Source organism: Passer montanus, unplaced genomic scaffold, assembly GCF_014805655.1.
Source record: "Passer montanus isolate IOZ18808 unplaced genomic scaffold, ASM1480565v1 scaffold28, whole genome shotgun sequence".
Lineage (NCBI taxonomy): Eukaryota > Metazoa > Chordata > Aves > Passeriformes > Passeridae > Passer > Passer montanus.
In genome coordinates, this window is record NW_024367483.1 from 2268407 (window position 1) to 2284226 (window position 15820).

Sequence of the window (15820 nt, forward strand, 5' to 3'; positions counted from 1 at the left end):
CTTGGAGCATCAGTGGGTACAGAAGTGTGCTGTGCAATTTGAACTGTTCTGTTCAGCTTGAGCTGAGCCTGGCTGAAAGCTGCTGCTTCCCCTCCAAACTGCTCTTCCAAGCACAAAATGTCAGACAATGGAATTTATGCACATGGTGTTGGAACTCCTTAGGCAACCCCATCAATGGGTACAGGTCTAGGAAGTATTCACAGAGCACTGCTCCTCCCCTTATGATCAGCCAGGTTTGAAATCCTCAAAGTTAATAGTTGTAATCAATTATCTAAGTCCATTTAAATTAAGCCCGAGATGAATGGAATAGGGATTCAGAAGTGAAGCCATATTTTTTTAGTTAAACATAGGTTCAAGATAGGCAAACAAAAACACAAACCCACAAAAATCCTGTGATGCAAACTGATCCACAGCTATATATTATAAATGGAAAGAAATGGAAAATATGTATATATATAAGCTAAGTCTTAAAATATATAAGTTGTCACATAGGGTGTTTTCTGTATATTTAGAAATTCTGAAGCATAATGAGGAATTTTTAAAAAACAAGAATCTGTATAATTTGCACAATTAAATACCTCATTTGTTTGTTAAAGGACAATAATTTAGTGGCTGCCATTAAAGCTCATCTGGTACCTGAGATAACCCTGCTTCTTCCAAACACCATTATCCCAGACAGATAATGGTCAGTCCCTTGAGCTCAGCTGGTGCAGAGCTCACGTCTCCCTCCTTCCTTGCTCCATCCCTCTTGTCTCAGCTCTGCACTGAGTATTGAGCTCAGTATTGATTCTTTCAGTACTGAGGATTTTTGTCACTTCTCAAGTTTCCAAACTCACACACAGACAAATATGGTTTTTTTTTCATAGTAGACAGCTTTGGGCTGGAAGGGACCTTAAAGATCATCCCCCAAACCCTGCCAGGGGCAGAGACATCTTCCACTGGACCAGTGCTGAGGACCACAAACCCTGATTTCTTCTCTTGAGCTCTCTGATGTTAACATCTATTTTTTTATCTACTCTTGTTACCATCTTCTCCTTTGAACTGTTTTCTCTATCCAAAACAATTGCAGAGAACCTAAGGCTTATAACCATTAACTTAAATCTTATTTCTCCAGTGCCTTGTGGTCATCTGGACAACGCTCCCAGGCACATGGTGGGATTCCTGGGGGTGTCCAGTTGAGTTGGACTCAGTTGTGGGTCCCTTCCAACTCACAGCATTCCATGATCCTGATATTATTTGTGGGCATATCTAAACCACTGCAGCAAACCTTGATCCAGGTCTGTCATTTCTTCATTGATCCTGTAAAGGAATCCAGTTGCCAGCTACCACTGATCTGCCCAAGAATTCCAAAGGCTTGTCTTAATCACCATATTAAAATAGATTCCTTGACTAAATGCCAACATTTGATTATATTTCTGATATTGATTACTTCCTTTAGGAGCCTCTGAATCTGTGGAAGAGATTTACTGCTGCTGTCAAATTTCAAGCATTAAGACAGCTCAACACCAAAGGCAAAACCATCCTGTTAACAGCACACTGGCACTACCCCTAAGGCCCAAGTTATTTCACTGTTGGTCATACAAAACCAAATGTTTACTGTAATGCCCTCCTTTTTTTTTCCTTCCCAACTTTTCAAACACAATCAGTGTTTAAATTATTCTCAGTTACAAAACACTTCAAAATTTTCACCTCATATGCTGATGAATGATGATGAAAAGCAGAGAAAAAAGACTGATAAAACATTTTACGCCGAATGCATCATTTATTTTATATTAAATTTATAGCAATATGAAACTAATATTCCCCTGGGCTGTGCTGAAGAGCTAAAGAATACCTTGGTAAGCATGCTGAATACAGAAAGAATGCCTATTGTAAAATTGCAAGTAGAAACAGCAAAGATTCCTGAACCTCTAAGAAATCTGCCAAGTTAAACCCAGGTATTCCAATTGCAGCTAAGATGAAAATATAAGACAAAGAAATATAGATCTGCACTATTTTCCTGAAGGCATTTAAAATACAGGACTAAAGCTAAGTCTTTTATGGAACATCATCCTGCACCTTTGCCTTTTCAGCCACAGAAAGCCAAGATGTTAATTTTCATCATTGTAACAATTTTGGGCCATTTCCTCTCTAGATGGCCTCTGGCTGAAATCACAGCAGAGTTTCTCCCTCTTACATGTGGCCAAACACAATTACCCAAATTGCCTTATATGTTCTTACAACTGCTTCCCTCAAGTATTTCAATAAGGAATAGGAGATCAAGTGATTTTTTTTTTCATTTAACTTCATTAAAAGCAATATTGTGTAAAATTTAACATCTATCTTTCTAAATGTGTTTTACCCAATATAGCTCTAATAATTACACTTAGTTCCATAACCTTGTTCAGGCAAAAAATATAAATGGTTTTTGATCTATGTAGTCTTATATTTTTGTCCAGAACTGGATGTTCTCTACTACCAGACAAAGCAAATCAGCAGTAGCCCATGCAAATATAACTCGTTCCTCAGCAGCTCAATAAAAAAAAAATAAATAAAAAGAATATTTCTTTTCACAAGCTACACACTTTTCAAATTCCATTAATTTCTATGGCACACGATAAAAATGTTAATAGGTTGTAAAATGTATACACTGCCATTTCTTTTCAATTTCCATGCAACACATGCAGCTAAATATAACTCAAGCAATATGCTCTGTAATTCATAGCATTTGAAGTACAGCAATTCTTAAAATGCCAGTTAGATATGAAAAACCAGAACCTGATAAATCCAATATATGGCAATAAAAAGGAGGAGGGGAGGAATAAAATAATTAATTACCTCATTATTCTATCACCTATCGCTGTTCCTCTGATATTATATCTAGTAAAGGGAATAACAACTGAAGTCATTCACAAATGCTAGGTACCACGTTTTTCAAAGGTTAGCATCTCTTACAAAATGTGCTCTATGAATTCCAACTGAGAAGGCTCCTTCCCAGTGTATGAGTCAGTATATGAGACTACTTGCATTTCAGCAAAAATAGTATTCAGATTACATAACAGTACACAAAGTAAAGTTATAAAATGCAGTAATTCTTCATAGATCACAGCAGCCATATCATCATTTCCATTCTACATTCATATTTCTTTAGATTTTAACCTACTAGTTAAAGCTAGTTGTAGCTTTTTCCAGGCTTAGCCTCCGCCCCCAGATCAACTTCAACGTCCAAACAAATTTAATTCAGTCATTTAAGCAGGAAATCAGCCCTCAGAGAGCTGTTTTGACTAATTTGTGAAAATTAAGATCAATCCATTAAAAACTGCACTCTCTGTGTATGAACAACATTTTGCATAGATTTTTTTTTCCCCTCCCACAGATTACAAGGTATCACCCTCTGTTTGAACTAAACTCACTGGATCCAGAAACTTTTAAAGGAGAAATGCCCTTGCATATGTCCAGACTGAAAGACCTGTATATATTGTCTTATTTGTCAGAAAAGGCACCTTTTCCTGGGGATTCCCTAAAATGCACAGGAGGTTATTTAATCTGGTGAGTATCTAGCTAAACTGCTCTGCTGCACAGAAGAGGTTTTAATTTATTTTTTTTTCATCTTAGAATATCCTGTGCACTTCCTTATCCATTTTGTTAAAAAGAGCATGTACTGACTAGCCCAACAACATGAGAAAATGAAATAACTGCTTCGCTTCTTTTAGTCACTTGTGAAGACCATTCCTACAGTGATACTCAGTGGCTAAGAAATGCTGCTGGAAAAAAGTCAGATGTCACATTCTCAATGATTTCTTTTAAAGAAATGTCTTTCTGTGTCAAAACTCTTCCTAGCTGACTCCTAGTCAACATGCAGCTGACTTGGCCAATCAACCAAAGGATCGTGGTCTTTCTCCAAATTTTGCTGCTACTATTTCAAGTCCTTTTCAAAATATTAAAGCAAGTGAAAACTTTGCCCAGTTCCTCCTGATAGCTCAGTTTCAGGTTAGTTGGTGAGAAACCACCTATCCTCATTGTGTTTTGAGATTTATAAGTATCCACAATGTGAGATTATTTGAGAAAAAAATCAAACCCTCAGCATGAAAACATTACAATTACAAATAATATTCAGATAATGGAAGCCTTGTACAATTAGATTTGCAAAATAAACAATATTTATTCATCAATCTGAAATCTACATCCATCTTACTAAAAATAACATGAGATGCAGCAGGAAGTTCTCATTTTATTTAGATCTCTGTTTAACAGAGCTATCAGAAGGGTATTTCTGACACTTTTTTTCCTGAAGAGGAAGCTACAGATCATGATTTCAGAGTACAGAATCAGAAATCTATCCCCTTTTTCAGTGGAGAAAACTGTGTTTCACAGTGGGAAAATGACTCAGATTCCTTTATCTGAATTTCTCCACCTGTAGAATATTCTGCTCAATATAAACAAGAGCTATTTGGTTTATAAGAAAACACAGCTTAAAGAAAAACAAATTGATTGTAGACAAAGCCAGTAATGTTACATATTGGAAAAGGCTTATTATTCAAACAGTTTTTTGCATTCTGTCTCAGAAGGCTACAACAGCCTTTTTTTTTTCTATAGAAAAATGAAACTTTTTTTCTTCATTACATAAATTATGAATGATGGTAGATTATTGCAGGCTTGTCTTTCTTCTTCAGAAAAAAAACCAAAAAACAACACAGCAAAACCAAACCAAACCCACAAAAAAAAAAAAACTGAAAAAACAAAGCAGCTTCCCCTAAGTATTTTACTGAGAAAAATAAAATCTACTTTTTTACTCAGATATTAATGTCATTAATTATCTAATAAGATGACACATTGGAAAGTAAAGTATTAGATTAACTCAAAAAAATGAGATTTAGTAAAGGAATTGTTAGGTAACACAATTTACTGAGTGAGCAAAGAGAAAAGAAGCCTACAGAAAGCATCCTGGAGGAGTGGAGCCCCAGACTTGCAGGCAATTTTATACCATGTATTGCTACTGTTCTTGAGCAGGGTGTAGGAATGGAATCATGCAGCACATTGAGGGTGGGGAACTTATTAACAGAGAAGTCTGTAGGGCCTTGAGTAAAAGAAATCAGCAGTATAAAATTGAGTTTTATACTTCTCAGCTTCCTTCTGGTGAAAGGGAACACTCATTAATTAGGAATGACAAAGTCGGGAAGAGTGCAGGGTGCAGGGCTTGTGTCTGACCACGAGCCCCCACTGGAACAGTGACAGGCAAGAGAGAAGGAGGACACAGCCCCAGCTCATTGTGGTCAGAGAATCCTCTCTAGACCAAGAGTAACAACCACAGAACTACTCCAGCAAAACCCAAACAGTGCAGGGGCTGGGCTACCACATTCAGGCAAAAAGTGAAATATGAAGAGGAGACAGAAACCAGCATGATGGCAGGAAATCCATTAATTATTACTGCTAAGAGTGAGAAAAATTTGGCACTCAGTCTAAGGAGGCAAAACCTGAAAATGGACAGGATGAACATCATTCAATGATGAGCACTGGGCATGAAAAATTATTTCAGTCAAAACAGAATGTTAGCACAGAACAAAATGACCAAGTTTAGTTCGTGTGTACCCAAGGTAGCAGCAATGCTTTGAGTTAGCTTCCTACTCGTTAAGGGACATGGGAGATTTTATATAAATTTGATCCGTTTGTGAAAGGGATTTTAGGCTATAACAACTGCCATAGTACTACTAGAGAGAACTTCCAGTTCCTTTCACTCTAATATGAGATATAATAATAACAGGGCTTAGAGCTACAGCTTTTAGGACCATCAGTGTCTGCTTCCTTTCTGGAAGTCCAAATTCCTTTGAGCACACACAGGATGTCTTATTTTCCTTAGTATCTCAGAGTGCATTTGTAAACTCTTGAAACCTGAAGGATAGGAGTGAATGTAATGCTCAGTAGTTAAACTGGAAAACTTCACTGCTTGCACACACACAAAAGCAGAACAAAATCATCTGGTCAGGCATTAAACCTGAGCAATGAAAGCCGCAGGAAATCCTAAACCAACACTAACTACAAAGCAACTTTTTTTCAGATTTTATCTGGGGGAAGAATAAGGGAGCAGGGGACTGCATCAAGGATTTTAATTGCATCATTCACTTGGCTGAATTATCTTTCCTAGGTGATAAATTTAAACTATTACAGGAAAAAATCTCACTGCACAGAGAGGAAAGAAAGCATGTCAGATAAATTGTAACTTCATTTAGAATGTTCCCACTAGTGGGAAATGGTAACAGCTGTGTGATACCTGGAAGTGTAATTCTTATCACATTGCTACAGAAACTATTACATCGTAGAGACAACGTGGTGCATGAAGAGAAGCTACGACTCCTGCTTGAAAATGGAGATGGGATTAAAATTGCAGGGCTTTTCACAGCTTGCTCTTCAATCACTGGATCATAATGAACATTAGCTCTGCAGGGGAAAATATTTCTGCCATTCCATATCTGCCTACAAATACTTAGTACTGCATGGAAAGTTAATGGGTTAAGACAGAATCTGTGTATATTGGCCTCTTCATAAAAGCTTCATTCAGTGAGCAGAATTACTTGTGCTTTGTAATAAACAACCACTGACTGTTCTTTTTGCCACTACTGACAATGTGCTGGCTTACGATTTCTATTTTAACTGGTAATTATTCAAAACCTCCTCTAGAAACAGCTATTAAATTCTTCCTGATTTCCTAATGAATACATATTGTAAATTCCTGTGAAGAATCTTCATTGCTAGCATAAGAAATTAATAGCACTGTCTTTAACAGGAGTAAAGCAAAGGTATGTGACATGAGGTTAAATTACATCTAAAGCTAGTAAAAAGGTATTGTATGAAGCCTAAAAACGGAAATGTTGCTTAAATAATTTTAAAGTGTTGAAATTCATGAACAAAGGAATTAAACCAACAATAACAAATTGAGGGTTTCGTTTACTAAATGATCAAACACGTATGTACAGCTCTTCATATAAAAAAAGCACAAAGCTTTCTAAATGCATCTTTTATTCATGGTAACACTTAGCAGTCTACCTTTTTTTTACTGGCATACACAGTAATATTTAATAACCAACAAAAGGAAAAGGATTAGAGTTTCTCTTTCAGAGAAAAAGAAGAATAAAAAATTGAACACATCAGTTTTAATATACACACTATTGCTGCAGAAGAGCAATTAAAAACTCTTGCTTTGCCAGAATAAGAACACCTAAAGTACAACTGAAAGAAAACGTTAAGTCCCTGTCCCCAAATTTATGAACTTTCTATACTTATGGCTAGAGGGAGAATAATAACAAATAAACTGCAAATATTTAGCACTGAGGTATTCAGCAGGCAAAAGATCAGCATAAGCAGGTATAAGACCTGCAAGAGCCTTCCTGGCTTGCAGAAAAAATGCAGCTGTACCTATCTTAGACAGAGGCAAATTAGACTCAGCCATCAAGCTCTTGGCCAGTTGTCAAAGAACAACTTTAGGATACGAGGGCTGACTTTCTCAATTTTCATTCAAAGAAAAAAACAAGAAGAGAGAAAGGGAGAAGGAAGCAAGAAGCGTTTTGGCAAGCAGAGGCAGGTACTGCTCTCACCTGTGCCCAGGGCCCCCTCGGTACCTGGCCCCCGGGATGAGGACAGGGTCGTCGTCGCTGTCGTCGGTTTCCTGCAGGGCCGAGCTCCTGGTGCAGGCCTCGTCTGCGGCCGCCAGCCCGGGGGATTCCGCCTGCGGCTGGGGCTCCTCGGGGGTGCTGGCACTGGGGGCAGGGCTCTGGCTGCAAATGGCTTGGTTTGCGCCCTGTTCGCAGGAGGCTTCTTCCTCTGCATTCCCAGGGGCAGCATCTGCACTGGGGCTGGTTTTCTCTGGTTCAATTCCAGAGTGCTCAGGAGCAGGTTTATCTGATACTGCTGAAAAGCAAATATTGGGTGTGAAAAATGTGTGGTTTATGATTGGCTTTTCGCAAGTATTAAAATGAATATTGTATGTGTATGTTAGAAAGTTATGCTGTATTAATTTTCTTAAATATAGTTTTAGGTTATAACATAATGTTAAAATAGAAACTGTGCTATGCAAGGTATTTGTTTACAAAAGGCCTCACACCAGATAGAAGCCACAGGACACCTAAATCTTTCAGAGAAAGGGAATTTATTGCTCCCTTATCAGCAGAAAACTAACTTCTTCCCACCTCGCTCAAACTAGAAGACAGCATGAGAATTAAGAGGAAGAAGTTGACAGTGACCAAACAAAATCCTAGTTTGAATGGAATTTATGCATCATGTATAAGATGTATGAATATGCAACAGGCGATTGTTTTTATGAATTAATCCTCTGTTAACAAATGTCCTTTTTCGGGCTTGTGTTGCCCAGAAAAAGGTACCCAGATGTCCATATCTCTTTGTTTTTATTGTTTCATATTGTCCTAATCTCAATTGTTCAAATTTTATTACTCTAATTATATTACTATTTTTATAACCATTTTATTACTATTAAACTTTTAAAAATTTCAAAAACAAGTGATTGGTGTTTTTCACATTGGGGAAAACAAGTCACACCATTAACAATTATAGTTTGTTTTAGAAATGGCCATATTTCTATGACCATTAATATTTATTCAGTTAATATTTCATTCTCTACTTCTTGCTATAACTATTTGAAAGAGTACAGATACATACTTGCTATGTACAGATACCTACTTGCTTCTATTGTCTCTGCTTCATCTGTATTTTTCAGCTCTTCAGCACTTGCATCTTCCTTGAGAGATTCATCAGGAATCCCTAAATTAAGCAATTTAATGGTAAACCACATTATTTCAATTAGATGCACATCTATAATGTAAGCAAGTACAAATGAGACCAGCACTCCTGGAAGAAACCAATCGTAAGCAATCCACTCCAAAGTCAATGTCTCTACTGAAATCTCAGCTATCAGTCACATAAAAATCAGTATATATAAATGTATCTAGTTGACCAGGGCAGCACACTAACTAAGAAAAATGTAGTCATTTCTTGTTCCTTAATGTATTTAACAGCCTATGCTGTGAGAACTTAAACAGCAAAAATAGCATTTGTACTCTTAATACAGACACTTACTATTATTTCTGAAGACAAATGAAGTTATCAGTCTATTAAGAGGGATTTATTTTTTTTAGTATTTCTCTGGAACTAGTCATTTGACTTGACTGCCCTTTTGGCAACCAACTGAGCAAGACAAACACATTTAATAAAACGCAGTGAAAGCTTGAAAGAAATGTACCAAAATTCCAAGCACTCATTTATGACTGCAAAGTGCAGTTGTTCTATTTTCCTATACAAATCGAGGCACAATATGCCCCTAAGAAGAATAACGTTTTTAGAACTAAAGACAAGGTAAGTTAATGTTTATATTTATTGCAGCTATCTCAGGTTGGTGTTTTCTTTCCTAAAAGAATTCATGCTTTATTATGGCTGTATTCTGCCTTCATGTGCACAAGTGAGACTCCCAGTGTGTGCAGTGGGAGTCAGGGACATAGGAGGGCAGAATTTTTGCCTTAGTATTAGAAATCCCAATGTATCTTACTTGTTTCTTCCCCATCAGGCCCTGACTCATCCAAAGCTTTTGTTTTTACAGAGTCTTCTTGGTCTTCAGTTTTGCAATGACTTCCACTCCCTCTAGAGCTTGAATTTATGCTGCTCCTGGCAATGTAACATGGAAAAAAAAAATCATTTAGGATCATGTAAATGTATAAATAAATAAATAAGATCATTGCAACAGCACAGCCTGACCAACATTGTCTATCTCATTGCAGTAAAGTGAGAGCTCCTGGCAGCAGCTACAACCAATTCACAGCAATTTCAAAATTCTCTTTTATTGTGTCCATTGCCACTCATCCCACACAATTCCTCTGCATCACAGAACCCTGTTCCCCTGTTCTCTCCTTCCTATCTTTTTTTTTTACCTTTAAAGAATGTCATCATTGCTTTTCCAAATATTTTAAGAACTCCAAAGGATTTGCTGTATTTCACTACTTACCCACATTTTAGATGTATAAATAATCAGAGATCGTCTTAGAGGTATGACAAGCTATCAACTGAGCACTAATAAGTAATGTTATTCCATTCAATTAAAAATATGATTCAGATAAAAGTCTCCAGGTCCTTCACCACTAATTATCATTCCTGTACCTTTCAAGGTATGGACTTTCAGTTCTCAAAGTTTTGTTATTGCTCAAGATTCACTACAAGCTGGTATTTGACATTTACTCCCCATTCATGTTTAGATAATTATTGTGGGACAACAATTTCTCTTTACAATACAGAAAATAAATCCTCGGGAAATATGTAAAATGTTGTCCTGGATGTCATTGAAATTCATGTTTTTAGACTCTCTAGCAAAGACTTTCAGGAAATGCAGTCTTGTTGCTGAGCTCTCTTATGTGATGTGGCCTAAAACTCAGGGAAATCATTGGACAAAAGCAGAAAAAAAGGCAATTATAAACATGATTCTCAATAATTTAGACTGTCTCTTTACAAACATCTTCTGACCTGTGTATGTTATTAGCAAATATTTAATATGCTACATTGCTAGAAGCAGCACAGATCATGCTTAGTTGAGATTCTTGAGAATTCAGTCTGGACTTCAGGAATTTTATGTCTTATGTTAAACCAGAGCTTTTACTTCTCTTGATGAGCAATATTCTGTATATTCATTGCTATATCAATTTGTAAGCTGTAGGAAAGTATTTGTTAGCCCTTTCAGTATTTCTTGTAAATCCAGAATTTTCAGCATTACTTCTGAATGGCCAGACAAGAAGGGTACTGCTAGATACCAGGTGGAGGATTTTTGCTATTTTATGTCTCATCTCTCTATAAACCTAATCATAGCCTAAACAGTAAAATTTTTTTTTTTACTCTTAGGATTTACATGTCTTCCTCTATTTCATTTTCACAACTTCCAATTCTCAGATTAGGGAGTTTTTATTTGTTCTCAACTGCATCATTGTGTCCAATGGAATTGCATCTTGCTCCTGTTGCTCCACTCTTCACCACAGTGCTTTTAGTCAGCCTCTGAACTGACAATGACTTGCAACTTTGTCCTACCAGAAAATGCTTTTTCCTCTCACTACCCACACCACACTACCCACCACCAAACTCCATGGATTTGCTGACTGCAAAATTAGGTAAAAGCATCATAGAAAAATTAATTTTTTTCAAAGTTTGCTGGATATTGGAGGCAAAATCAGTGTTTTAAGTTTCCAAACTGTGAGCAAGGTGCATGTCTTGTGTCTAAAGCCACAGCACTTAAGAGTGACTAAATGTGGCTGGGTTTTGTGGGCTTTTTTCCCCCTCAGTAACAATGAGCAAGCATTTCTCCTCACTGCCTCCAAATGATTTTGAAAACATAAGCAGAGGAATAGAAATAAGATGAGATAAAATAAGGATGATGGCTGTTCTGGGAGAGCCCAAGATGCTCTACTGATAGACTTGAAGACAAAGCCAAGTACACAAGGCCATTAGGCACTGTGTGTTCCTCATCTGAAAAGGATGTCACTACTGCAGCACCTGAGCAGTCCACAAAGTTGCTGTCTTAGCCTTATGCATTCATCAACACTCCTCAGACACAGAAATATTAATTTAATTTACAACCCCAGAACTGAGTCACAGAAAGACTCACTTGCAGAATACTATATGAGAAGTTTGTTAACCCCTGGACTACCATTCCACCCCTATACTACCCTGCTTTATAACACCTTGATATTATGCCAGGGCTTGATGAAAATGGCATGTTTCAAACTATGTTTGTTTTATAGAGATTCACAGTAAATACACAAAAAAGAAGCTTCTTGTATAAATTTCACATTAAAGCACATCTTATACACTTTAAAATATATCTTATGTTCTGAATGCATTAAGACTACAGCCATTTCAAATTGTGTAGGTACACCTAAAAATAGACATAAACCACAGGGAAAATAATTTATAGCTATGCTAGACAAGTGTTACTGATATGTGCTAATCACGAACTTGTCAAAACCAAAATTAACTTGTTCTTACCACTCATCAGTGAAGTCCAGTTTTATTGTGCTTGTAGTTGTTCCTTCTGTACTGTAGTGCAAACTTATCATAGCAAAATTAATTTTTTTCAAAGTTTGCTGGATATTGGAGGCAAAATCAGTGTTTTAAGTTTCCAAACTGTGAGCAAGGTGCATGTCTTGTGTCTAAAGCCACAGCACTTAAGAGTGACTAAATGTGGCTGGGTTTTGTGGGCTTTTTTCCCCCTCAGTAACAATGAGCAAGCATTTCTCCTCACTGCCTCCAAATGATTTTGAAAACATAAGCAGAGGAATAGAAATAAGATGAGATAAAATAAGGATGATGGTTGTTCTGGGAGATCCCAAGATGCTCTACTGATAGACTTGAAGACAAAGCCAAGTACACAAGGCCATTAGGCACTGTGTGTTCCTCATCTGAAAAGGATGTCACTACTGCAGCACCTGAGCAGTCCACAAAGTTGCTGTCTTAGCCTTATGCATTCATCAACACTCCTCAGACACAGAAATATTAATTTCAGTGTTTACAACCCCAGAACTGAGTCACAGAAAGACTCACTTGCAGAATACTATATGAGAAGTTTGTTAACCCCTGGACTACCATTCCACCCCTATACTACCCTGCTTTATAACACCTTGATATTATGCCAGGGCTTGATGAAAATGGCATGTTTCAAACTATGTTTGTTTTATAGAGATTCACAGTAAATACACAAAAAAGAAACTTCTTGTATAAATTTCACATTAAAGCACATCTTATACACTTTAAAATATATCTTATGTTCTGAATGCATTAAGACTACAGCCATTTCAAATTGTGTAGGTACACCTAAAAATAGACATAAACCACAGGGAAAATAATTTATAGCTATGCTAGACAAGTGTTACTGATATGTGCTAATCACGAACTTGTCAAAACCAAAATTAACTTGTTCTTACCACTCATCAGTGAAGTCCAGTTTTATTGTGCTTGTAGTTGTTCCTTCTGTACTGTAGTGCAAACTTAAAACTGGTTCACCTGTTCCTGTTCGTGGCTTATCACTTTCTGTAAATATGGGGTTGATAAAGTTTGAACAGGCATTAGAAATGTACATAAAGTTGCTATAATTCTGAAGATTAATTTCATTATCAAATGTTGTAGTAACATATATAATGTCTGTTTAAGATCTCTTACAGCCCAAGCAAAAAGTTAAAAAGTTCTAGAGTAAACACACCAAATTTGCAATGCTTGTAAAATGGTCTAACATTATATATAATTATAAAAGCAAACAAAGGAGATGTTGTCCTTCAACATGCAAGTAAATAAAATTTCAGATAGATATGTGTACACACAATATAATCATTAATAAGCAGATCCATTTTATAGCAAATATATTAATAGGATTATTTTAAAGTGGTATTCAGTCTTTTTGCCTTAGTAAATACACATGAAAAAAAGATTATGAGATCTAGACATAATCAGCCTAGAAAAATCACCATCCTCTACTTTGTTGCCTACTTAGAACCCAGACAACTACCAGCACTCTTAGCCTGCTGAAAATTGTCAGTCAGTTGTCATAAAAATACTGTAAATTCATGTTTCAACAGTTTTATGCTTAAACCCCTATTTTATATTATAAAAGCTGCAAACAGAAGCGAGCACTTGTAAAATGGGCTCATTCATTATTTCCAAAAGCAACAGAAGTGAATGGAACTGAAAACTACAGCATACTGGTCACTCCTCTGCTGCAGAGATGGTTCTAAGGATGTTAATGGGCTCCTTCAAAAGAGAGCTGCTCAATTCCATCCATCCATCCATCCATCCATCCATCCATCCATCCATCCATCCATCCATCCATCCATCCACTCCCTTGGAGTCAAGTTCCTGGTCACCACCTATCCACAAATGGCAAGTTTGCCATCACTCCTGAAGCTGGGCAAGACTAAAAAGTTCATGGAAAGCAGCATCAGATGGAGCCTCACTACAGAGGTGCCATTCTCTCAGAACTCAGAGGGAAGGTTTATTTAGTGTATTCAAATGGGCTTTTCCTGACTACTGAGCCTTTTATCTCGGGATTATTTGGACAAAATCTTCTGTCCTTTCTTTAGTTTCTAGAATACAGAAATGGGACTATAAATATCCTTGCAGTATTGGCAGCACACTGACAAGTGTAATAAAGGAAAAGCTGCAGATCATCTTTGTGGAAGTCAGTTAAAACCTAACATGGCATTCAAACATAAGCCTACAAATTTCCCCACTAAAAAGGCTGTTGTCATAACAGTAATGGCTACAATGCTGGCACAGGATACTTAATTATGAAGATACAATTAAATTATAGCAACTATGAGATAGCACATCAGAATTTAAGCTAACAATCAATGCTCATATTTTTAAACTGCTGACAGGCAGAAGCCCACACACAGGATCAGAGCAGTGATCAGCTGTGCCAAAGAACTTTAAATATGCACTTCTACATGTTCTGAAGAGAAATTTAAAACCCCAAAACATACCACAAAAACCCTGAAAGAACAAATTAGAATACTCTTTTTTATATGAAAGAGAATTAACCAATTACAACCATGACCCTAATAATGCACAATGTATGCATTATATTCCCACTCCATGGGAAGAAAACCTTATAGCCCCTTTAAATTAAAAGTTCCAGTTACATTCTTGTTAGAGTGGAGCAAGGATAAAACTGATTTAAAGAAAGTTTATTTAAGGAACGGGAAACCTAAGAAATGTGAGGAAATATTTTTTTGTGCTATATAGACAGCTTGAACAAAAGTGACATTCTTTCTTAACTAATGTCTGTTCAGACTTCAAATATCCCTTCCTCAGCAAGTAGAAATATTGATTGATCCCACATACTGCACAAGTCACCAGGAACTGACACTGAAAGCCAAAAGTGAGAGTAGGAGAATTACGGGTGCTTCCTCTATTTTTTGACAATCTATGATTAATAAAATCCCTTTTTATAAATGTCTGTTCAGACTTCAAACATCCCTTCCTCAGCAAGTAGAAATATTGATTGATCCCACATACTGCACAAGTCACCAGGAACTGACACTGAAAGCCAAAAGTGAGAGTAGGAGAATTCTTCAGCTTCCTTTTAACAGCCTCAGACAAGACAGATCTTTGAGCTGGGAACCCAGCTAAAGACAGACAATTTCCTGCTGTGAATAATCCAAGACAACCCCCAAATAATGACTTTACTCATGGACTTCCTACTGCTGTGCAAGGTTGGATTCAGCACAAAACCACTTAATGCTGCCAATCAAAGTAACCAAACCTGGCTATCTTCAATGAGCCTAACTGAATACCAGGATTGTCTTTCTTAAAATGTCAATGTCTGAAAATCTAACCAAGATGCATAAGGACTGGCTACAACTACTCTGGAAGCAATGCTCATATATGTCCACACCCAAAAAGATGGAAGAATTGCTGCAGACTTCACTAAAGAGGGTACTGAGAAATTATTTTTACAAGTTTCTGGGAACAGATAGCTGTTAAACCATACTGGACAACAGCATTTTCCTAAACCTACAATAACATGAACTACAATTTGGATGGAGTCAGTTTCTTCTTTCAAGTAACTTTAGGGCATAACATAAACACTAATAAGAACAAGAAACTTTAAGAAAGACAGATGAGAGAAGAATCTGATAATAAACTGCAGAGAATTAGTTGTGTGGTTCAATATTTGATATTGAATTTACACTGTTAATGAAAGTTGACTGGGAGTCTCTGTGAAGAAAATGCTTTGCTTCCTACATAAATGAACATTCTTTCAGTTATGAAAGAATAACATAATGTCTACAAACCTTGAACTCTGTTTTCT

At 36.8% G+C, this 15820-nt stretch overlaps 1 protein-coding gene across 8 annotated transcripts in view; it reads right to left on the reverse strand.

The window, feature by feature from the left end:
- Positions 1 to 15820, reverse strand: part of DCAF6 (DDB1 and CUL4 associated factor 6) — a 74338-nt gene that overhangs the window by 12046 nt on the left and 46472 nt on the right. For 5 of the 8 annotated variants that reach the window (XM_039713117.1, XM_039713116.1, XM_039713115.1 and 2 more), the window contains 5 exons: positions 12939 to 13044; positions 9530 to 9645; positions 8668 to 8748; positions 7569 to 7881; positions 2818 to 2859 (listed from right to left, as the gene is read on the reverse strand). In XM_039713117.1, coding sequence (XP_039569051.1) covers positions 2818 to 2859; positions 7569 to 7881; positions 8668 to 8748; positions 9530 to 9645; positions 12939 to 13044 — 658 coding nt within the window. The remainder of the gene's footprint in view (positions 1 to 2817; positions 2860 to 7568; positions 7882 to 8667; positions 8749 to 9529; positions 9646 to 12938; positions 13045 to 15820) is intronic. The other 3 variants (XM_039713118.1, XM_039713113.1, XM_039713112.1) reach the window with 2 other exon arrangements.